General features: G+C 48.2%; 1 protein-coding gene across 1 annotated transcript in view; it reads right to left on the bottom strand.

Annotated features, from left to right (window-relative positions):
• The window catches only part of SRSF12 (serine and arginine rich splicing factor 12), a 103,289-nt gene that overhangs the window by 54,500 nt on the left and 29,862 nt on the right, over positions 1–18,927 (bottom strand). Inside the window, exon 3 of the mRNA XM_033938740.1 lies at positions 4,504–4,607. Within this exon, the coding sequence (XP_033794631.1) occupies positions 4,504–4,607 (104 nt within the window). The remainder of the gene's footprint in view (positions 1–4,503; positions 4,608–18,927) is intronic.

Genomic DNA, 18,927 nt, shown 5'->3' on the forward strand with positions numbered 1-18,927 from the left:
TGCTAAATATTGTCTAATCAAGCTGAAATTTGACACACGAGTAAGACATACTAAGTGGACAAAAATAAGTCTTGTGGAGACAAGATTTGACAAGGTTTATTTATTTATTTATTTTTTTGCATCCTACCGTGGACCACCCTAGGGAGACACATACACTCCCAGCCTGTGTAGAGATGCAGCTGCTACCCCTAGACATTGGAGGCCAAAGGGCAGAACACTGTATTGGTAGCTACGTTTCCCTATTAGAAATGTGAGATACCTCTTATGACTGAGAAGCATTGAAAATGTGAGTAAAGGTATCATTCAAGTCCAGAGAGCATACACAATCCTTTTAGAAGTGGATTAAATTTGCCTGATTTTAAATGGTATCACCTAGCTTTTAGACTTGCTCAATGTCTAGGATGGTATCAAAAATTTGACGATTGGAGCGTTCCAAGATGGTTGGTTTTTGAGAAACTGCTAATTTCTCCAGTACCTATACATTTAGTATAAATTTCCATATACTACATCTTTAAAAATCCTCAAATCTTCAGCTTCCAACATCCTTACATTCTACAAGTCTATAAAGATAGTGTTATTGAAGTGGATCATAAGAACATAAGAAGTTGCCTCCGCTGAGGCAGACCAGAGGTCCATCTCGCCCAGCTCCCGCGGCAGCCCATCAGGCCCACTGCCTGAACAGTGGTCTCTGACTAATTTTACAAATTACCTCTAATCCTATCCCTATAACCTTACCACTACTCCTTTAATAGTGCCACTGATTCCCATCATATCTCTGGTCTTGAGGAGATTTGCAGATTAAAAAATATATGGGCTCTTTCTCAATTAACCTTTCAGAGACAGGCAGAGCAAATCAGGGCAGAAGGCCGCGAAGCAGCGTGTTTAGAGTGCTGCAGCCACTGCTGGAGTCAGGTTTGTTGGGACCGCGGGAAGGAAAGAGGGGCGGCGGCAAGAGACTAAAGAAGCCGGCCAGACCGCGGGAAGGGAGGGTCCAATGGGAGGGTCATACCGTGCTGAGAGGGTCGGATGGGAGGCTGAATGGGGGTTCGGGTGTGCCGGGGAGGGGAGTGCGAAGACGCCGCCAAAGGCGAACTGTCTTACAGGGGGGGGTTAAACCCCTAAGCGCGCATGCGCACTCCTGCAGCCACAGACCTACAGATCAGGGATCAAGGAACACGCAAGTAGGAGTGTGCATGCGCACTTAGGGTTTTATTATTATAGATTATACAGTTCCTTCAGCTAAAGCCTAAGGTTTTGGCAGTCGGAGCTACTTTCTTCTTAAAATTTCCATGTAAATGCCTAATATCATATGGAACTGATAAATATGTGTTTTTTGATCCAGCCCAGGTGGAAGATTTTATCAAAGAGAAACCTTTGTTGAAAGTTTAATTCCTTATTTTGGTTTACTTTTGGAGGATGATGTATAATATATATAATAGCCATTTGCCTGTTCCTAGAAAGTAGATAGAAAGATTTGCTTTGATGTTTTATTTGCACTGGCGATCAGCTTTAATGTGGACTAGGATACGGTTGAATTAGTTTTCTTATATTATGTTAATTCCCATTTGGGAATTTACATTTTGTATTTTGTATTTTATTTTGTGTTCATTCATGTATGTTTGTTACAGAGATATTGTAATGAATAATCCAATAAATAAAGGAAAAAAAAAAAAAATAGATTATAGATTATGCGAGAAGCGAAGTGGTTATCCCCTTTGACGATCTCTGGGCGGAAGAATTGAATTTAATCCCTATGAAATAAATTGGAACTTCTGGTCTCTATCAGCTCGGCCCACCATGTCAGCGTCAATTTGTTAATCTATATTTTTTTGTTTTGCATAAGGCCTATTTGACTCCTAATAAAATAGCCAAGTTTAAACACTCAGTCTCATCAGGGAAATGATGGTCTTGCCATAGAAAGCCTGGCACTCTTATACATCTCCTTTATAATTGTCATAACGTACATTTGTTCTGGTCCAGTGTATGACCTAGAATTCTTTCTATAACTCAATTAGACATTGGTTTGCCTATCTCTTATAAGGCCATTATTTTGCACTCCTCAAACCCAGATATCTCGATTCCATCAAACTTCTTTAAAATATTTGACACTATGAAAGCTCCGGCTATCCATCACATTGCCTACAATTGGAAAGATAATTCTTTTTTTTTTCATAAATCTTTATTCATTTTTGAATCTTACAACAAGTGAATTAAACATAATAAAAACAATTTTCACATATCACTTGTATTTACAATAAAAAAAAATATTGTATGATAAAATAAATACCCCCCTTTTTATCAATATTCCTATTCCATATGATATACATTTCCCACCCCAACCCCACATATATACTACCCATGTGCTAAGATATCTGATCATTAGAGTAATTAGTCAATGGCCCCCATATTTTTGTAAATCTCTTTGGAAAGATAATTCTAATCTCAATTTTCACGAATGATGGAATCATTTGTGTATAATTAGAAAATTTGAAGAAATAATTGCTTTCAAACATAACATTATTGCTAGCTTCAATAAGAAATGGGCCCCACTAGACGATTTCTGAAGAAATACTTTGTAATCTCATTTGACTCCTCTATATCTGAAAAGATTATCCGCTGCTCTTGTGCATTTTGTTTTATTTTATGTTCATTATGTTTAATTTGTTTTAGATTATTTCCTCTATTCTGATGTTTTCAATATAATAGTGTATTATTGTATGTAATTAATTTATGTTGCTGGTATTATTTGTATTCAATGTATTTACTTGGTAAAATTAATAAAAAGCATATTTGAGAAAAAAAAAAGGGACTCTTAGGTCTAGGATAGGATTCCGTCCTTCGCCTCCCCCATTTTCTTTGGCACAAGGAAGTACATAAAATAAAATCCCTTCCCTCTTTCTCCAAGTGTCATGGGTTTGAAAGTATTCGCCATCAAAAGGATGGAAATTTCCTGAAGCAGTATCTGTTTGTGCCGAGAGCTGACAAATTAGGCTCAGTGGGTAATTTGGTAGTTGATGCCAATTCAGATTAAGCAGGACTATTTGAAGAACTCACCAGTCGGAGGTTATAAAGGGCAACCGCTGGTGGTAAAAATCTAGCCGCTTCCCCCCCAGTAGATTTTCCAGGACAGTTACCTTTACAGTTGCTATGCTCTGCTGGAGCCAATCAAAAGCTTATGCCCTGCTTCAACTGGGAGCTGGTTTGAACTTCTTATGACAGAGCTGATGTGGATAGGAATGGGAGTGCTGGGCAGGGTGAGAAGCAGGAGGGTACCTACGTCTTCGAGAGTAGTAGAGATTTGCCTCTGTCCATCAGAAAACTTCCTAGTTGAGGAAGAGGAAGGAGCCTCAGGTTGCTGAGACAAGGATTGAATGGTATCTGTATGTTTCTTTATAAGATCAAGCTTGACTGGTTTTTAACTGTAATATATAGTTATCAAGTAGCTAAATAAATACAGTAAAATATAAACCAGTCTACAGATGATCTAACAGTCTTCAGGAATCTTCAGAATACCAGCCACGTAGCATAACCTTTGTTGGGATAATCGTCATTGATTCCTCTTATTTTTCTTAATTTTATCAATTTATGATTTTTATACTGTTTTTTGAGCAGCTGAATCTATAATTAAAGTGATTTCACTTCATAGTAACAAAGATAACTTATTTTGAGCAATTATTTTATAGTTTATGTTTTACTGTATTTATTTTGCTACTTTATATCTTTATAAGATCAGCCACTTTTTCTACCTTGTCTCCAAATAAACGGCAAGGTGTGTTCCTTAAGCCTCTCCTGAACCATTGGTTCAAGGTCAGAGACATGCAGCCATGAGAATCTGCACATTCCCACACCCACTGCAGAGTCTGGACTCCTTGCCATATATTTCCTGCACTGCAGCTGCTTTTAGGCAAGCTGGCAAAGCTCTTCAGCCTGCTCCCGTGAGAGAGAATCAGCCAAAGACAGTGTTAACTGCAAGCCAAAGACCACATACATGCTCATATACAGCTGACAGGACTGGATGTGGGCTATAAGCAGAGCCTGAAACATTTTAAATCCAAGGTCCTGGCCACTCTGCCTGAGGGAGCTGATGCATGAGCTCTAGTACTCTTGGTTCGCTTATTTCACCATCAGATAGTAGTGAGGAAGCTGGGCACTCTTGAATCTAGGACCCTTCTGAATACAATAATGTGTCAAGGAGGAGTGATGCCGATGCTTTTTAACATCACTCAGCTGTGAGAATAGGAGGCCTGCTTATCCTCAAAGAAGCTGTTGCTCTCCTTTAGTATGGTTTTTCCACTTCATTCATTTACTGAATGTGTAATGCAAGAATTTTATCATCCCCTTTCTAGATCTATATTGGAAGTTTATTATGTACAGCTACTTTCACTGGCAACACAGATTTGAGAAGAACCATGCTTATGCTGATGCCAACAAACAAGGAAAAAAATGAACATGGTGATCTCTTTGCACTTAAAAATTATCTCAAATTCTCATAAATGTACTTACTTTTACGGTCACCTTGGGCAAATTGTATTTCAATCTGACGGCCACACACCCATTTTCTATTGAGGTTATATAAGGCATCTTCAGCATCACGAACATCTTCAAATATGACTTGCTGTTAAGGAGACTTTGAATATCATTGTACAAAGTACACAATCAATCATACGAGAGATACATACAAAATTTTGAAAATCTGGTTGTATCAGAGTCTTGTAAACCTTTTGAAGCTGCGGCACAATAAACTCGGGGCCGCTTCTGGAGAGCCTCCGGACATGCATGCACGTCGACATGATGCGCATATGAAACGTCGTTACATTGATGTCCGCACATGCGCAGAGGTCCTCTAGATGGGGCCCTGAGCTTGCTAACCCTGGGAGAAATGCAGAGAGGAGAGATGCCAGCTGACTGCCTAGTGCCTACAGGACAGTTTGTGATACACTGATATACAGTCATGTGAAAAAATTATGACACCCTATGAAAAGCAATGTTACTTACCGTAACAGTTGTTATCCAGGGACAGCAGGCAGCTATTCTCACTAGTGGGTGATGTCATCCGACAGAGCCCCGATACGGACATCTTGCAAGCATGTCTTGCTTGAAGAAACTCAGAAGTTTCGAGATGCCCGCACCGCGCATGCACCAGTGCCTTCCCGCCCGATGCACAGGGCGTGTCTCCTCAGTTCAGGTAGCTAGCAGAGAAGCCAACCCAGGGGAGGTGGGTGGGACGTGAGAATAGCTGCCTGCTGTCCCTGGATAACAACTGTTACGGTAAGTAACATTGCTTTATCCCAGGACAAGCAGGCAGGTATTCTCACTAGTGGGTGACCTCCAAGCTAACCTCAATGGGATGGAGGGAGAGTTGGCAACTTAGGAGAACAAATTTTGTAACACAGTTTGGCCAAACTGCCCATCCCGTCTGGAGAAAGTATCCAAACAATAATGAGAGGTGAACGTATGAACCGAGAACCAAGTGGCAGCCCTACAAATCTCCTCAATCAGTGTCGATCTGAGGAAGGCTACAGAGGCTGCCATTGCTCTGACCTTATGGGCTGTGACCTTACAGGGAAGGGGTAATCCAGCCTGGGCATAGCAGAAAGAGATACAAGCCGTCCCAACTTGTTTGGATCAAAGGAGACGAAAAGTTGAGGAGCAGTTCTGTGTGGTTTGGTGCGATCCAAGTAGAAAGCCAAAGCACGTTTACAGTCCAGAGTGTGAAGAGCTGATTCTCCAGGTTGAGAATGAGGCTTTGGAAAGAACACTGGAAGCACAATGGATTGGTTGAGGTGAAATTCAGAGACTACTTTAGGCAGGAATTTCGGGTGAGTGCGGAGGACCACCTTGTCATGATGGAATACTGTGAAAGGTGGGTCCGCCACCAAGGCCTGAAGCTCACTGACCCTGCGAGCAGATGTGAGGGCCACCAGAAAAACCACTTTCCAAGTGAGAAACTTTAGTGGAGCCTTGCTCAGAGGCTCAAAAGGAGGTTTCATAAGCTGAGAAAGGACAATATTTAGATCCCAAACCACTGGAGGCGGTTTGAGAGGAGGATTGACATGAAAAAGTCCTTTCATAAATCTGGAAACCACAGGATGAGAAGAGAGAGGTTTCCCTTGTAGAGGCTGATGGAAAGCCGCAATAGCACTCAGGTGGACTCGTATAGATGTCGACTTGAGACCAGACTGAGACAGATGTAAAAGAGAGTCCAAAACAGAGGATAGGGAGGCTCGCTGAGGCTCCTTAGAATTGGAAATACACCATGAAGAAAATCTAGTCCATTTTTGGGAGTAGCATTGACGAGTAGCAGGCTTCCTGGAAGCCTCCAAGACATCCCTCACCGCCTGGGAAAACTGGTGCGGAGTTACGTTGAGAGGAACCAAGCTGTCAGGTGGAGAGACTGCAGGTTGGGATGAAGCAGAGACCCCTGATGCTGAGTAAGCAGTGAAGGAAACACTGGAAGTAGGTACGGTTCCCTGCTGCTGAGTTGAAGTAGAAGGGAGGTAGAAGGGAGAACCAAGGTTGCCTGGGCCACAGAGGAGCTATCAGAATCATGGTGGCATGTTCGGACTTCAGTTTGACTAGAGTCTTTTGAATGAGAGGGAATGGCGGAAACGCATACAGAAAGCAATTCCCCCAATCCAGCAGAAAAGCATCTGCCTCGAGGCGATGAGGAGCGTAGATCCTGGAGCAAAACTGAGGCAGCTTGAAATTGTGGGGAGCCGCAAAGAGGTCTATCTGAGGCGTTCCCCACTGAGCAAAGATCTGATGAAGGGGCTTGGAGTGGAGTGTCCATTCGTGAGGCTGGAGAAGACGACTCAGTTTGTCCGCCAAGACATTGTCCCTCCCCTGAATGTAGACAGCTTTGAGGAAGGTGTTGTGGCGAACCGCCCAATCCCAGACTCTGAGAGCTTCCTGGCAGAGGGAGGCCGAACCCGTGCCCCCTTGCTTGTTGACATAATACATGGCGACCTGATTGTCGGTGCGAATGAGGACCACTATGTCGTGAAGCAGATGTTGAAAAGCTTGAAGAGCATTGAAGATGGCTCTGAGCTCCAGAAGATTTATTTGATGGAGTCGGTCCGCACAGGTCCAGAACCCCTGAGTGTGAAGCCCATCCAGATGAGCCCCCCAGGCATAGGCCGAGGAATCGGTTGTGAGAACCTTCTGATGAGGAGGAGTGTGAAACAGCAAACCTCTGGATAGATTCGAAGAGGTCATCCACCAAAGTAGAGACTGCCGAAGAGTAGGAGTGACTATGATGTGTCGAGTCAACGGGTCTGACACTTGAGTCCATTGAGAAGCTAGGGTCCACTGAGGAACTCTGAGATGGAGCCTGGCAAAGGGTGTCACATGAACTGTAGAGGCCATGTGGCCCAGGAGGACCATCATGTGTCTCGCTGAGATGGAATGGCGAGAAGATACAGACTGGCAGAGACGAAGAAGAGCATCCATGCGCTGAGGAGGAAGGAATGCTCGAAGCTGAATGGTGTCCAGTACCGCCCCGATGAAGGAAAGGGACTGGGTAGGCTGCAGATGAGATTTGGGAAAATTGATCTCGAAGCCTAGGCTCTGCAGGAAGCAGATCGTGGTCAAGGTCGCCGAAATGACCTTTGGAGCTGACGGTGCCTTGATGAGCCAGTCGTCGAGGTATGGAAACACCTGAAGACCCCTGGTCTGGAGTGCAGCGGCCACCACCACCAGACACTTCGTGAAGACTCTGGGAGACGAGGACAGGCCGAATGGAAGCACTCGATACTGCAGATGTAGATGTCCCACCCGAAATCTGAGGAACTTGCGGGAGGCCGGATGAATGGGAATGTGAGTGTAGGCCTCCTTGAGATCCAGAGAGCATAACCAGTCGTTCTGCTCGAGGAGAGGGTAGAGAGAAGCAAGTGTCAGCATGCGAAACCTCTCCTTGACTAGGAATTTGTTGAGGGCCCTGAGGTCCAAAATGGGTCGCAGGTCGCCCGTCTTCTTTGGAACAAGGAAGTACCGGGAGTAAAACCCCTGGTTCAGTTGGTCCGTAGGGACCGGCTCCACAGCACGAAGCCGGAGCAAAGCCTGAGCTTCCTGGAGAAGAAGGGCGGTCTGAGTCAAGTTGGAAGGATACTCTCTTGGAGGGTGGTCCGGAGGGACCCGATGGAAATGAAGAGAGTATCCTTCCTTGATGATAGTAAGGACCGAGAGGTCGGTTGTTATGGCCTCCCAGCGATGATAAAAATGATGGAGGCGCCCTCCGATGGGAAAAACAGGGGGAGGCAGAACGAGGTTGGTTATGCCCTCGACGAGACAGTCAAAAAGGCTGAGTGGTCTTAGGGACAGCAGGCGATTGAGACTTAGGCTGACCCTTTTGGGGAGGCTGACGCTTCGCCGGTTGCCTCGCAGGAGGAGTTTGCCTCGGCTGATAACGCCTCTGATAAATCAACGGCGGACGAGAAGGTCGAGACTGCTGAAGCTTAGGCTTCGGCCGAAGGATAGATTGGAAGGACTTTTCGTGGTCAGACAACTTCTTCGTGACAGTCTCGATGGATTCGTCAAAAAGATCCTCCCCAGCACACGGGACGTTCGCCAGGCGGTCCTGAAGATTCGGGTCCATATCAATGGTCCGCAACCAGGCCAACCGGCGCATCGCCACCGAGCAAGCCGCCGCTCGGGCGGAGAGCTCGAACGCATCATAGGCAGATTGCATTAACTGAAGCCGAAGTTGGGACAGCGAAGCAACCACTTCTTCAAACTCAAACCTAGCCTGGGATTCGATGTATGGTGTGAACTTCCGAAGCACAGGCAGAAAAAATTCCAAGTAGGCTGCAAAGTGGAAATTGTAATTCAGGACTCGAGACGCCATCATCGAATAATGATAGATGCGTCGACCAAACTTATCCATGGTTCTGCCCTCGCGGCCCGGAGGCACTGAAGCATAGACCTGGCCAGGATGAGACCGCTTGAGCGAGGATTCGACCAGGAGGGACTGGTGAGAAAGCTGAGGACCCTCGAAGCCTTTATGATGCACCGTGCGGTATCGCGCATCCAATTTGCCAGGGACCGCAGGGATAGAGTAAGGAGACTCGAAGCATTGCATGAAGGTCTGGTCGAGGAGCTTGTGCAGGGGAAGCCGCAAGGACTCTGCTGGAGGACGAGGCAAGTGCATGGTATCGAGGTACTCCTTGGAATATCGAGACCCAGCATCGAGAGTAATGTCCATGTCATCCGCCATCTGCCTGAGGAACGATGAAAAGGACAGTTGGTCTGCCGTCGCCGGTCTGCGAGACGGACTAGAAGAAGAAGAGGCTTCAGGCTCCAGAGAGGCCTGCGAGCAACAGGACGAGTAGAAAACCTCAGTGTCCTCGAACTCCGGGCCCGGAGGAGGAGACCCAGTCGAAGCCGCATACCCCAACCGAGGCAATTTCTTCTGAGGCGAGACGGTCGAGTGTTGAGAGGAATGCTTCGAAGAATGTCTGGATCGATGCCCCTCCCGATGCCTGGAAGGGGATCGAGCCCGTCTGTGAGCAACTGGGTCAGACGCCTCCAAGGAGCAGATTGGACTCGATGCCGTCGATCGTAGAGGCGGCAGAGTCAGCGCCTCCCCCGACGACGCCCAGGTTTGATAGGGGGTTCGGAAGAACTCGTCCTGCTTCCTGCTATGCCCAGGACTGGGTGGCCCCGAAGGTGGACGCCATACTGAGTCATGGGGCGGAGTAATCGGTTCCAAGGGAGGCAGGTCACTAAACGAGGCTTTCCTCGAGGGGATGGGCTCCAAGGGAGGCATATCACTAAGGGAGACCCTCCTCGAGGGAATCGGTTCCAAAGGAGGTACAGCGCTAACGGAGGACCTCCTCGAGGACCCGGACACCGCTCTTCCTCGCCGAGCAACGAGGTCGTGCGGCGAGGAGGAGGAGGGGGCGGTCCGCCCCTCGAAGCTGAAGCTGGAAGGTCACCCTGGATGGTGGCAATCAGCCGAGGCCCCATGGTCTGCATGAGCTCCACGAACTGAGCCTCCAGGATGGACCACAACGAAGCCGATATGGAGGGATCCGCACCAAAAGGGGGCCCTTCCGCATGGTCTCCGCGCTCCTTGGGTGCTGCGTGCTTCTGCTTGCCAGTCTTCGGCACCTTGAGCACCACTGGTGGAACAGTCGGGGTCGATACCTGCTCCGAGGAGATGGATGAAGGCACCGGCGCCGAAGTCGGGGCCGAAACCGGAGTGAACGATGCCGGCTTCAGGAGGCCCGAAGCAGCCGGGGAGGCAGAGGGCTTCGCCGAAGGAGTCGAAGCACCCGTCGATGTCGAAGCTGCAGGATCCGATGAAGCTTCCATCTTGAACATGGACTCCCACAGCAGACAGTGACGCTTAAACGCTCTCGCCATCAGAGTGGAGCAAGGCCGGCACGATTTCGGGAAGTGATCCGGTCCCAGACACTGTAAGCAGAGTCGATGAGGGTCCGTGAGCGAAATCGCGCGCTGGCACTTGCTACACTTTTTAAAACCGGTAATCGGCCGGGACATAACATAACATAAGAACATAAGAAATGCCTCTGCTGGGTCAGACCTGAGGTCCATCGCGCCCAGCAGTCCGCTCACGCGGCGGCCCATCAGGTCCAGGACCTGTGCAGTAATCTTTTATCTATACCCCTCTATCCCCTTTTCCAGCAGAAAATTGTCCAATCCTTTCTTAAACCCCAGTACCGTACTCTGCCCTATTACGCCCTCTGGAAGCGCATTCCAGGTGTCCACCACATGTTGGGTAAAGAAGAACTTCCTAGCGTTCGTTTTGAATCTGTCCCCTTTCAACTGTCCCCTGGAAAAGCTCCGCCGCAAGGTCGAAGGCGCAGGGCCTCAGCCACGCGGCCGACCCGGTATCGGAAGGAAAAAAATTTTTTTTTTTTGAAAAAAAGAAATCAAAGAAAGAAATAAATGCACAGGAGAGCCAAAAGAACTCAACCCGTGGCAAAAAAGAAGGCAAAAAAAAAGATTCAATGGGCGCAAATTGAAGATAGACTTCTCAGCTCCGCGGAAGAAAAAGAACTGAGAAGACACGCCCGGAGCATCGGGCGGGAAGGCACTGGCGCATGCGCGGTGTGGGCATCTCGAAACTTCTGAGTTTCTTCAAGCAAGACATGCTTGCAAGATGTCCGTATCGGGGCTCTGTCGGATGACATCACCCACTAGTGAGAATACCTGCCTGCTTGTCCTGGGATAATGTTCAGTTCTTTCTTAAGAAATGTTCACATATCGATGCCAAATCTTTTTTTTTTTAAATTTCTGAAAAAGAAAGTGATGTAATTGCAGGTAAACAACAAACATTTTCCTTGATTTAGTCATGAAACAAAAGATATCCACAAAAATGTGTATTCTGAGGAATAAATTAGGACACCCCACATATCCTCCCACTTAAAGTGGCTCAAATCACACACAAGTGTATCACATAAGGTGCACATGATTAGAATATCGTTACTCAGCATTTTGAAGGAGGTTTGTCCTATTTAAACCTCAGACATTTAGTTTGGTGTGCTCATGACTGCTTCGGTGAGAATGAAAACCATGGTGAGATCAAAAGAGCTATCTGAGGCCTTCAGAAAGAAGATTGTAGCAGCTTATAAGTCAGGTAAGGGATTTAAAAAGATCTCAAAAGAATTTGACATTAGCCATTCCATGGGCCAGAAAATAGTCTACATGGATAACTTTCCAAACAACTGCCAACATGCCCAGGTCTGGCCTTCCAAGCAAATTGACCCCCAGAGTAGACCGCAAAATGCTAAAAGAAGTCTCCAAAAACCCTAAAATATCATCAAGGGACCTACAGCAGGCTCTTGCTACTACTTATGTGAAAGTGCATGCCTTTACAATCAGAAAGAGACTGCATAAATTTAACTTGCATGGGAGGTGTGCAAGGAGGAAACCTTTGACTACGTTCTCTCTGGCAAACTTCAATCTGGCCTTGATGTTTCTCTTACAGAACAAACACCAGGATTTCTGGAATAGTGTTCTTTGGACAGATGAGTCTAAAATTGAATTATTTGGACACTAGAAAAATTTGGCATACACCAAATACAGCATTCCAGGAAAAGAACCTCATACCAACTGTGAAGTACGGAGGTGGAAGTGTTGTGGTTTGGGGATGCTTTGCTGCAGCAGGACCTGGCCAGCTCACCATCATAGAATCCACCATGAATTGTACTGTGTATCAGAGAGTGATTGAGGAACATGTGAGACCATCTGTAAGAAAATTAAAGCTGAAGCAGAACTGGACCCTGTAACACGCCAATGACCCAAAACATACCAGTAAATCCACCGAGGACAGACTGAAAACTAAGATATGGAGAGTCCTGAAATGGCAGAGTCAAAGCCCTGATCTTATGCTGTGGGGCGATTTGAAATGGGCTGTACATGCAAGAAACCCCTCAAACATCTCACAGCTGAAAGAATTTAGCAATGAGGAATGGGCCAAACTTTCCTTGACTGATGCCAGGGGACTGGTAGATGGCTACAAGAAGCATCTCACTGCAGTTATTTCAGTCAAAGGGGGTAACACTAGCTATTAGTGGCAGCCTTACAAATCTCCTCAATCGGCGTCGATCTAAGGAAGGCTACAGAGGCCGCCATTGCTCTGACCTTATGGGCTGTGACCTTACAGGGAAGGGGTAATCCAGCCTGGGCATAGCAGAAAGAGATACAAGCCGTCCCAACTTGTTTGGATCAAAGGAGACAAAAAGTTGAGGAGCAGTTCTGTGTGGTTTGGTGCGATCCAAGTAGAAAGCCAAAGCACGTTTACAGTCCAGAGTGTGAAGAGCTGATTCTCCAGGTTGAGAATGAGGCTTTGGAAAGAACACTGGAAGCACAATGGATTGGTTGAGGTGAAATTCAGAGACCACTTTAGGCAGGAATTTCGGGTGAGTGCGGAGGACCACCTTGTCATGATGGAATACTGTGAAAGGTGGATCCGCCACCAAGGCCTGAAGCTCACAGACTCCGCGGGTAGAAGTGAGGGCAACCAGAAAAACAACTTTCCAAGTGAGAAACTTCAGCGGAGCCTTGTTGAGAGGCTCAAAAGGAGGTTTCATAAGCTGAGAAAGGACAACATTGAGGTCCCAAACCACTGGAGGAGGTTTGAGGGGAGGATTGACATGGAAAAGTCCTTTCATAAATCTGGAAGCCACAGGATGAGCAGAGAGAGGTTTCCCTTGCAGAGGCTGATGGAAAGCCGCAATTGCACTCAGATGGACTAGTATTGATGTAGACTTGAGGCCAGAATGAGACAGGTGTAGAAGATAATCCAAAACAGAGGACAGGGAGGCTCGATGAGGCTCCTTACGATTAGAAACACACCAGGAAGAAAATCTACTCCATTTCTGGGAGTAGCATTGTCTAGTAGCAGGCTTCCTGGAAGCCTCCGATACATCCCTCACCGCCTGGGAAAACTGGTGGGGAGTTACGTTGAGAGGAACCAAGCTGTCAGGTGGAGAGACTGCAGGTTGGGATGGAGTAGAGATCCTTGATGCTGAGTAAGCAGTGAAGGAAATACTGGAAGAAGGAATGGCTCCCTGCTGCTGAGTTGAAGTAGAAGGGAGTACCAAGGTTGTCTGGGCCACCGAGGAGCTATTAGAATCATGGTGGCATGATCTGACTTGAGCTTGACTAGAGTCTTTTGAATGAGAGGGAACGGAGGAAATGCATAGAGAAAGAGATTCCTCCAGTCCAGAAGAAAGGCATCTGCCTCGAGGCGATGAGGAGTGTAAATCCTGGAGCAGAATTGAGGCAGCTTGCAGTTGTGGGGAGCCGCAAAGAGGTCTATCTGAGGCGTCCCCCACTGAGAGAAGATCTGATGAAGGGGCTCGGAATGGAGAGTCCATTCGTGAGGCTGGAGGAGACGACTTAAGTTGTCCGCCAAGCCATTGTCCTTCCCCTGAATGTAGACAGCTTTGAGGAAGGTGTTGTGGCGAACCGCCCAATCCCTGACTCTGAGAGCTTCCTGGCAGAGGGAGGCCGATCCCGTGCCCCCTTGTTTGTTGACATAATACATGGCAACCTGGTTGTCCGTGCGAATGAGGAGTACCAGGTCGTGGAGCAGATGTTGAAACGCTTGAAGAGCATTGAAAATCACCTTGAGCTCTAGAAGATTGATATGGCACAGCCTGTCCGTACTGGTCCAGAAGCCTTGAGTGCTAAGACCGTCCAGATGAGCCCCCCATGCATAGGTCGAGGAATCTGTCGTGAGGACCTTTTGGTGGGGAGGAGTATGAAACAGCATACCTCTGGATAGATTCGAAGAGATCATCCACCAACGTAGAGACTGCAGAAGAGCAGGAGTGACTTGGATGTGTCGAGACAACGGATCTGACACCTGCGTCCACTGAGAAGCCAGGGTCCACTGAGGAATTCTGAGGTGAAGTCTGGCAAAAGGCGTCACATGAACTGTAGAGGCCATATGGCCCAGGAGAACCATCATGTGTCTCGCTGAGATGGACTGGCGAGACGACACTGACTGGCAGAGATGAAGTAGAGTATCCAGACGTTGAGGAAGAAGGAACGCTCTGAGCTGGATGGTATCGAGCACCGCCCCGATGAAGGGGAGAGACTGGGTCGGTTGCAGATGAGACTTCGGGAAGTTGATTTCGAATCCCAGACTCTGCAGGAACCAGATAGTCTGATGGGTCGCCGAGATGACCTCCTGGGCCGAGGCGGCTTTGATGAGCCAGTCGTCGAGGTAGGGAAATACCTGAAGACCACGGTTCCAGAGTGCAGCGGTCACTACTACCAGACATTTGGTGAAAACTCTGGGAGACAAGGACAGGCCAAAAGGAAGCACTGATACTGCAGATGCAGATGTCCCACCCGAAATCTGAGGAATTTGCGAGAGGCCGGATGAATGGGAATGTGAGTGTAGGCCTCTTTGAGATCCAGAGAGCATAACCAGTCGTTCTGCTCGAGGAGGGGGTAGAGAGAAGCCAGGGTCAGCATGCGAAATCTCTCCTTGACCAGGAATTTGTTGAGGACCCTGAGGTCCAGAATTGGACGCAGGTCGCCCGTCTTCTTCGGAACAAGGAAGTACCAGGAGTAAAACCCCCGGTTGTGTTGGTCCACAGGGACCGGCTCGACGGCCCGAAGCCGGAGCAAGGCCTGAGCTTCCTGAAGAAGAAGGGCGGTCTGGGTCAAGTTGGAAGGATACTCTCTTGGAGGATGATCCGGAGGGACCCGGTGGAACTGAAGAGAGTATCCTTCCCAGATGATGGTGAGGACCCAAAGGTCGGTGGTTATAGACATCCATCGATGATAAAAGTGATGGAGTCGACCCCCAATGGGAAACACAGGAGAAAGCAGAACGGAGTTGGTTATGCTCTCGACAAGAGAGTCAAAAAGGCTGCGGAGCCTTAGGGACAGCCGAAGGCTGAGGCTTCTGTTGAGCCTTCTGAGGCGGTTGCCTCTTCGCTGGTTGCCTCGCAGCAGGAGGCTGCCTGGGAGTGTAACGAGAAGGTCGAGCCGGAGCAGGCTTAGGCTTGGGACGAAGGATGGATTGGAAAGACTTTTCATGATCCGACAACTTCTTCGTCACGGTCTCGATGGACTCATCAAACAAATCCGCCCCCGCACAGGGTACGTTGGCCAGTCTGTCCTGGAGATTCGGGTCCATGTCAATGGTTCGAAGTCAGGCCAAGCGAAGCATGGCGACGGAGCAGGCAGCCGCCCGCGCCTAGAGCTCGAAGGCATCTTAGGAGGATTGCATGAGTTGAAGACGCAGTTGGGACAACGAGGCAACGACCTCCTCGAATTCAAAACGAGCCTGAGACTCGATGTAAGGTGTAAACTTCCGAAGCACAGGCAGTAAGAACTCCAAATAGGTGGCAAAATGGAAGTTGTAATTGAGAACGCGGGAAGCCATCATCGCGTTCTGATAGATGCGTCGACCAAACTTATCCACAGTCCGGCCCTCTCTGCCTGGTGGAACCGAGGCATACACCTGGGACGGATGAGAACGCTTGAGAGAGGACTCGACCAACAGAGACTGATGGGAGAGTTGAGAGCCCTCAAACCCCTTGTGGTGCACCGTGCGGCATCTGGCATCCAGCTTACCAGGCACCGCAAGAATAGAGTACGGTGTTTCAAAACAGCGCATGAAGGTCTGATCAAGGAGTTTGTGGAGAGGCAGACGAAGAGACTCGGCAGGAGGATGAGGTAGATGCATGGTATCCAGGTATTCTTTGGAGTATCGGGACCCTGAGTCCAAAGTAATATCAAGATCATCCGCCATTTGCCTCAAAAAGGATGAAAAAGACAACTGGTCCGCCAACACCGGCCTGTGAGACGGACTGGAAGATGTCGACGCCTCCGGATCCAGGAAGCTTGGGATCGACAAGGAGAGTAAGAGCCATAGGGTTCCTCGTATTCCGGGCCCGGAGGAGGGGAGACATCTGAAGATGAATACCCTACACGAGGAAGCTTCTTCTGAGGCGAGACTGTAGAATGTCTGGAGGAATGCCTCGAAGAGTCTCTGGTCCGATGACCCTCCCTGTGCCTGGAAGGGGATCTGGATCGGCGACGCCCCGAATGTTCCCCAGAGGCCTCCAGAGAATAGATGGGGCTGGAGGCTGTCGAGCGAAGAGGAGGATGGAACGCTGCCTCTCAAGCCGTGTTCCACGGGTCAAGGGATTTGGCTTTGCAGGGACTGCGGAAGAATTCCTCCTGACGATGCCCGGGGCTGCGACCACCCGAAGGCACCTCCCAAACATCTTCGCCCTGAACGGGGATGAGTTCCAGAGGCGGCATGTCACTAAACGATGCACGCCTCGCTGAACTGGAGGCCAAGCGCCGCTCCTCGTCCCCGAGCAGCGAGAGCGAGCGGCAAGGGGGAGGAGGAGGGGCGGCTCGCCCCCCCTAGGAGGAACTGCCTGCCCAGCCTCGATCGTAGCAAGCCACTTGGGTCCCATAGTGGTCATGATATCGATGAATTGAGCCTCCATGATGGATCGCAGCGAAGCCGCCAAGGGGGGAGCCGCACTCGAAGTGGGACCTCCTATATGGTCTTCGCATTCCCGGGTGGTCGAGTGCTTTCCCTTAGAAGCCTTCGGCACCTTGATGACCACCGGGGGAATGGTTGGAGGAGGTACCTGATCAGAAGAGACCGAAGAAGGCACCGGAGCAGGAGGCGGGGTCAAAGCCGGAACAAAGGAGGCCGGCTTCAAGAGACCCGATGCAGCAGGAGCCGAAGACGACTTCGGAGGAACAGGCGATGCACTGGATGAAGTTGAAGCGGAAGGTTCCTTAGCAGCTTCCATCTTGAACATCGACTCCCATAGGAAACAGCGCCGCTTAAACGCATGTGCTGTTAGAGTGGAACAAGGCTGGCACGACTTCGGAAAATGTTCAGGCCCCAGACACTGCAGACAGAGTTAATGCGGGTCCGTCAACGAAATTGCGCGCTGGCACCTGATACACTTTTTAAAACTGGTAATTGGCCAGGACATAGGCCGAAAAAGCTCCGCCGCAAGATCGAAGGTGCGCGGCCTGAGCCATGCGGCCGACCCGGTCGGATTCCCGGAAGAAATTTATTTATTTTTTGACAAAAATAATAAACGAAAGAATAAAACACACGATTAAGAGAAAATTAACTCAAAACTGCGGTAAAAGAAGGCAAGAACACGGGTTCACTCAGCGCAGAGAGTTGAAGCAAACTTCTCAGCTCCGCGGAAAGAAAAGAACTGAGGAGACACGCCCGGACCATCGGGCGGGAAGGCACTCGCGCATGCGCAGGCATCTCGAAACTTCTGAAGTTTCTTCAAGCAAGTATGTTTGTGAGACATCCGCATCGGGGCTCTGTCGGATGACATCACCCACTAGTGAGAATACCTGCCTGCTTGTCCTGGGATAAACAATATTCTGTACAACTGTCATTTTATATATCACAAATACAGAAAGAGGATCAATAAAACCCGTCTCCCCTCCACTATCAGGAAAACTGAATGCTACATAGAAAATTCATCCTAACAGGATACTTTGGTCACACACACAGAACACAAACGATAAATAATAAAAAATTGTAATAAACGAAATTGTAATAAACAAAAAACAAAATCCCAAGCAGCCACACCTTCCATATAGTACAACACCAAAGAAATAGAAAGATCCATTTCCTCCTATAGTGTGCAAAATATAAAGATCACACATGCCAGAGATGGTGTTAGGCGAAGGAGTGCAATTAGGGCAACTGCCCTCTGGCTAGAGAAAGCCCCAAGCTGGAAGCTGAAGATGGTACAGGCTAGTAGTAGGCTTTGGGGGTCCCCTCCCAAATTTCTGCCCTGGGTCCTATCCATGTCTAACACCAGCACTGGCAGGATAAACATTTCAGTACTCATTTTTAAATCACAAAATTATTTTTTCTACCTTTTGTTGTCTGATCATTTTATTTTTCAAGTCATGTTGGTCCCAGGCTCTGGTTTTTGTTTCCCTCTGTCTTCTCTTAACTCACTTGCCAGTCTCCTGCTCATTTGACATTTCTTCTCTGGGCTCACCATCTGTCTTCCATCTTCGTGTACCTATCTTTCCCTTCTATACTTCCCTGTCCATCACCTCCCCCCTGTGTCCATCTCCCTGTATTTATCATCACTACTCATATGTCCTGCATTACTCATCTCCCTTCTGTGTCCCTAGTCTCCCCCATATCTAGCACTTTCCCTCTGTATCCATATACCTGCCTTCAATTTCTGGCATTGCCCCTCTATGTCCATGTAATATTCCCCTCCATCTCCCTTTGTGCCCCTGTCCCTATTTTCCTCCCCTCTGTTTCTAATACCTCCCTGTTTCTCTCCCTCTCTCTACTGTATTCAGTATTTTATTTCCTCTTTCTTTACCTGCTTAATATGGCATCTCTTTTCCCTTCTCTTTCCTTCATTCTCTCCCACAACAGGTACAGCACCTCTCAACTTTCTCTCCAGTAGCCCC

The sequence above is a fragment of the Geotrypetes seraphini genome, chromosome 3 (assembly GCF_902459505.1).
Source record: "Geotrypetes seraphini chromosome 3, aGeoSer1.1, whole genome shotgun sequence".
NCBI classification, from domain to species: Eukaryota; Metazoa; Chordata; class Amphibia; order Gymnophiona; family Dermophiidae; genus Geotrypetes; species Geotrypetes seraphini.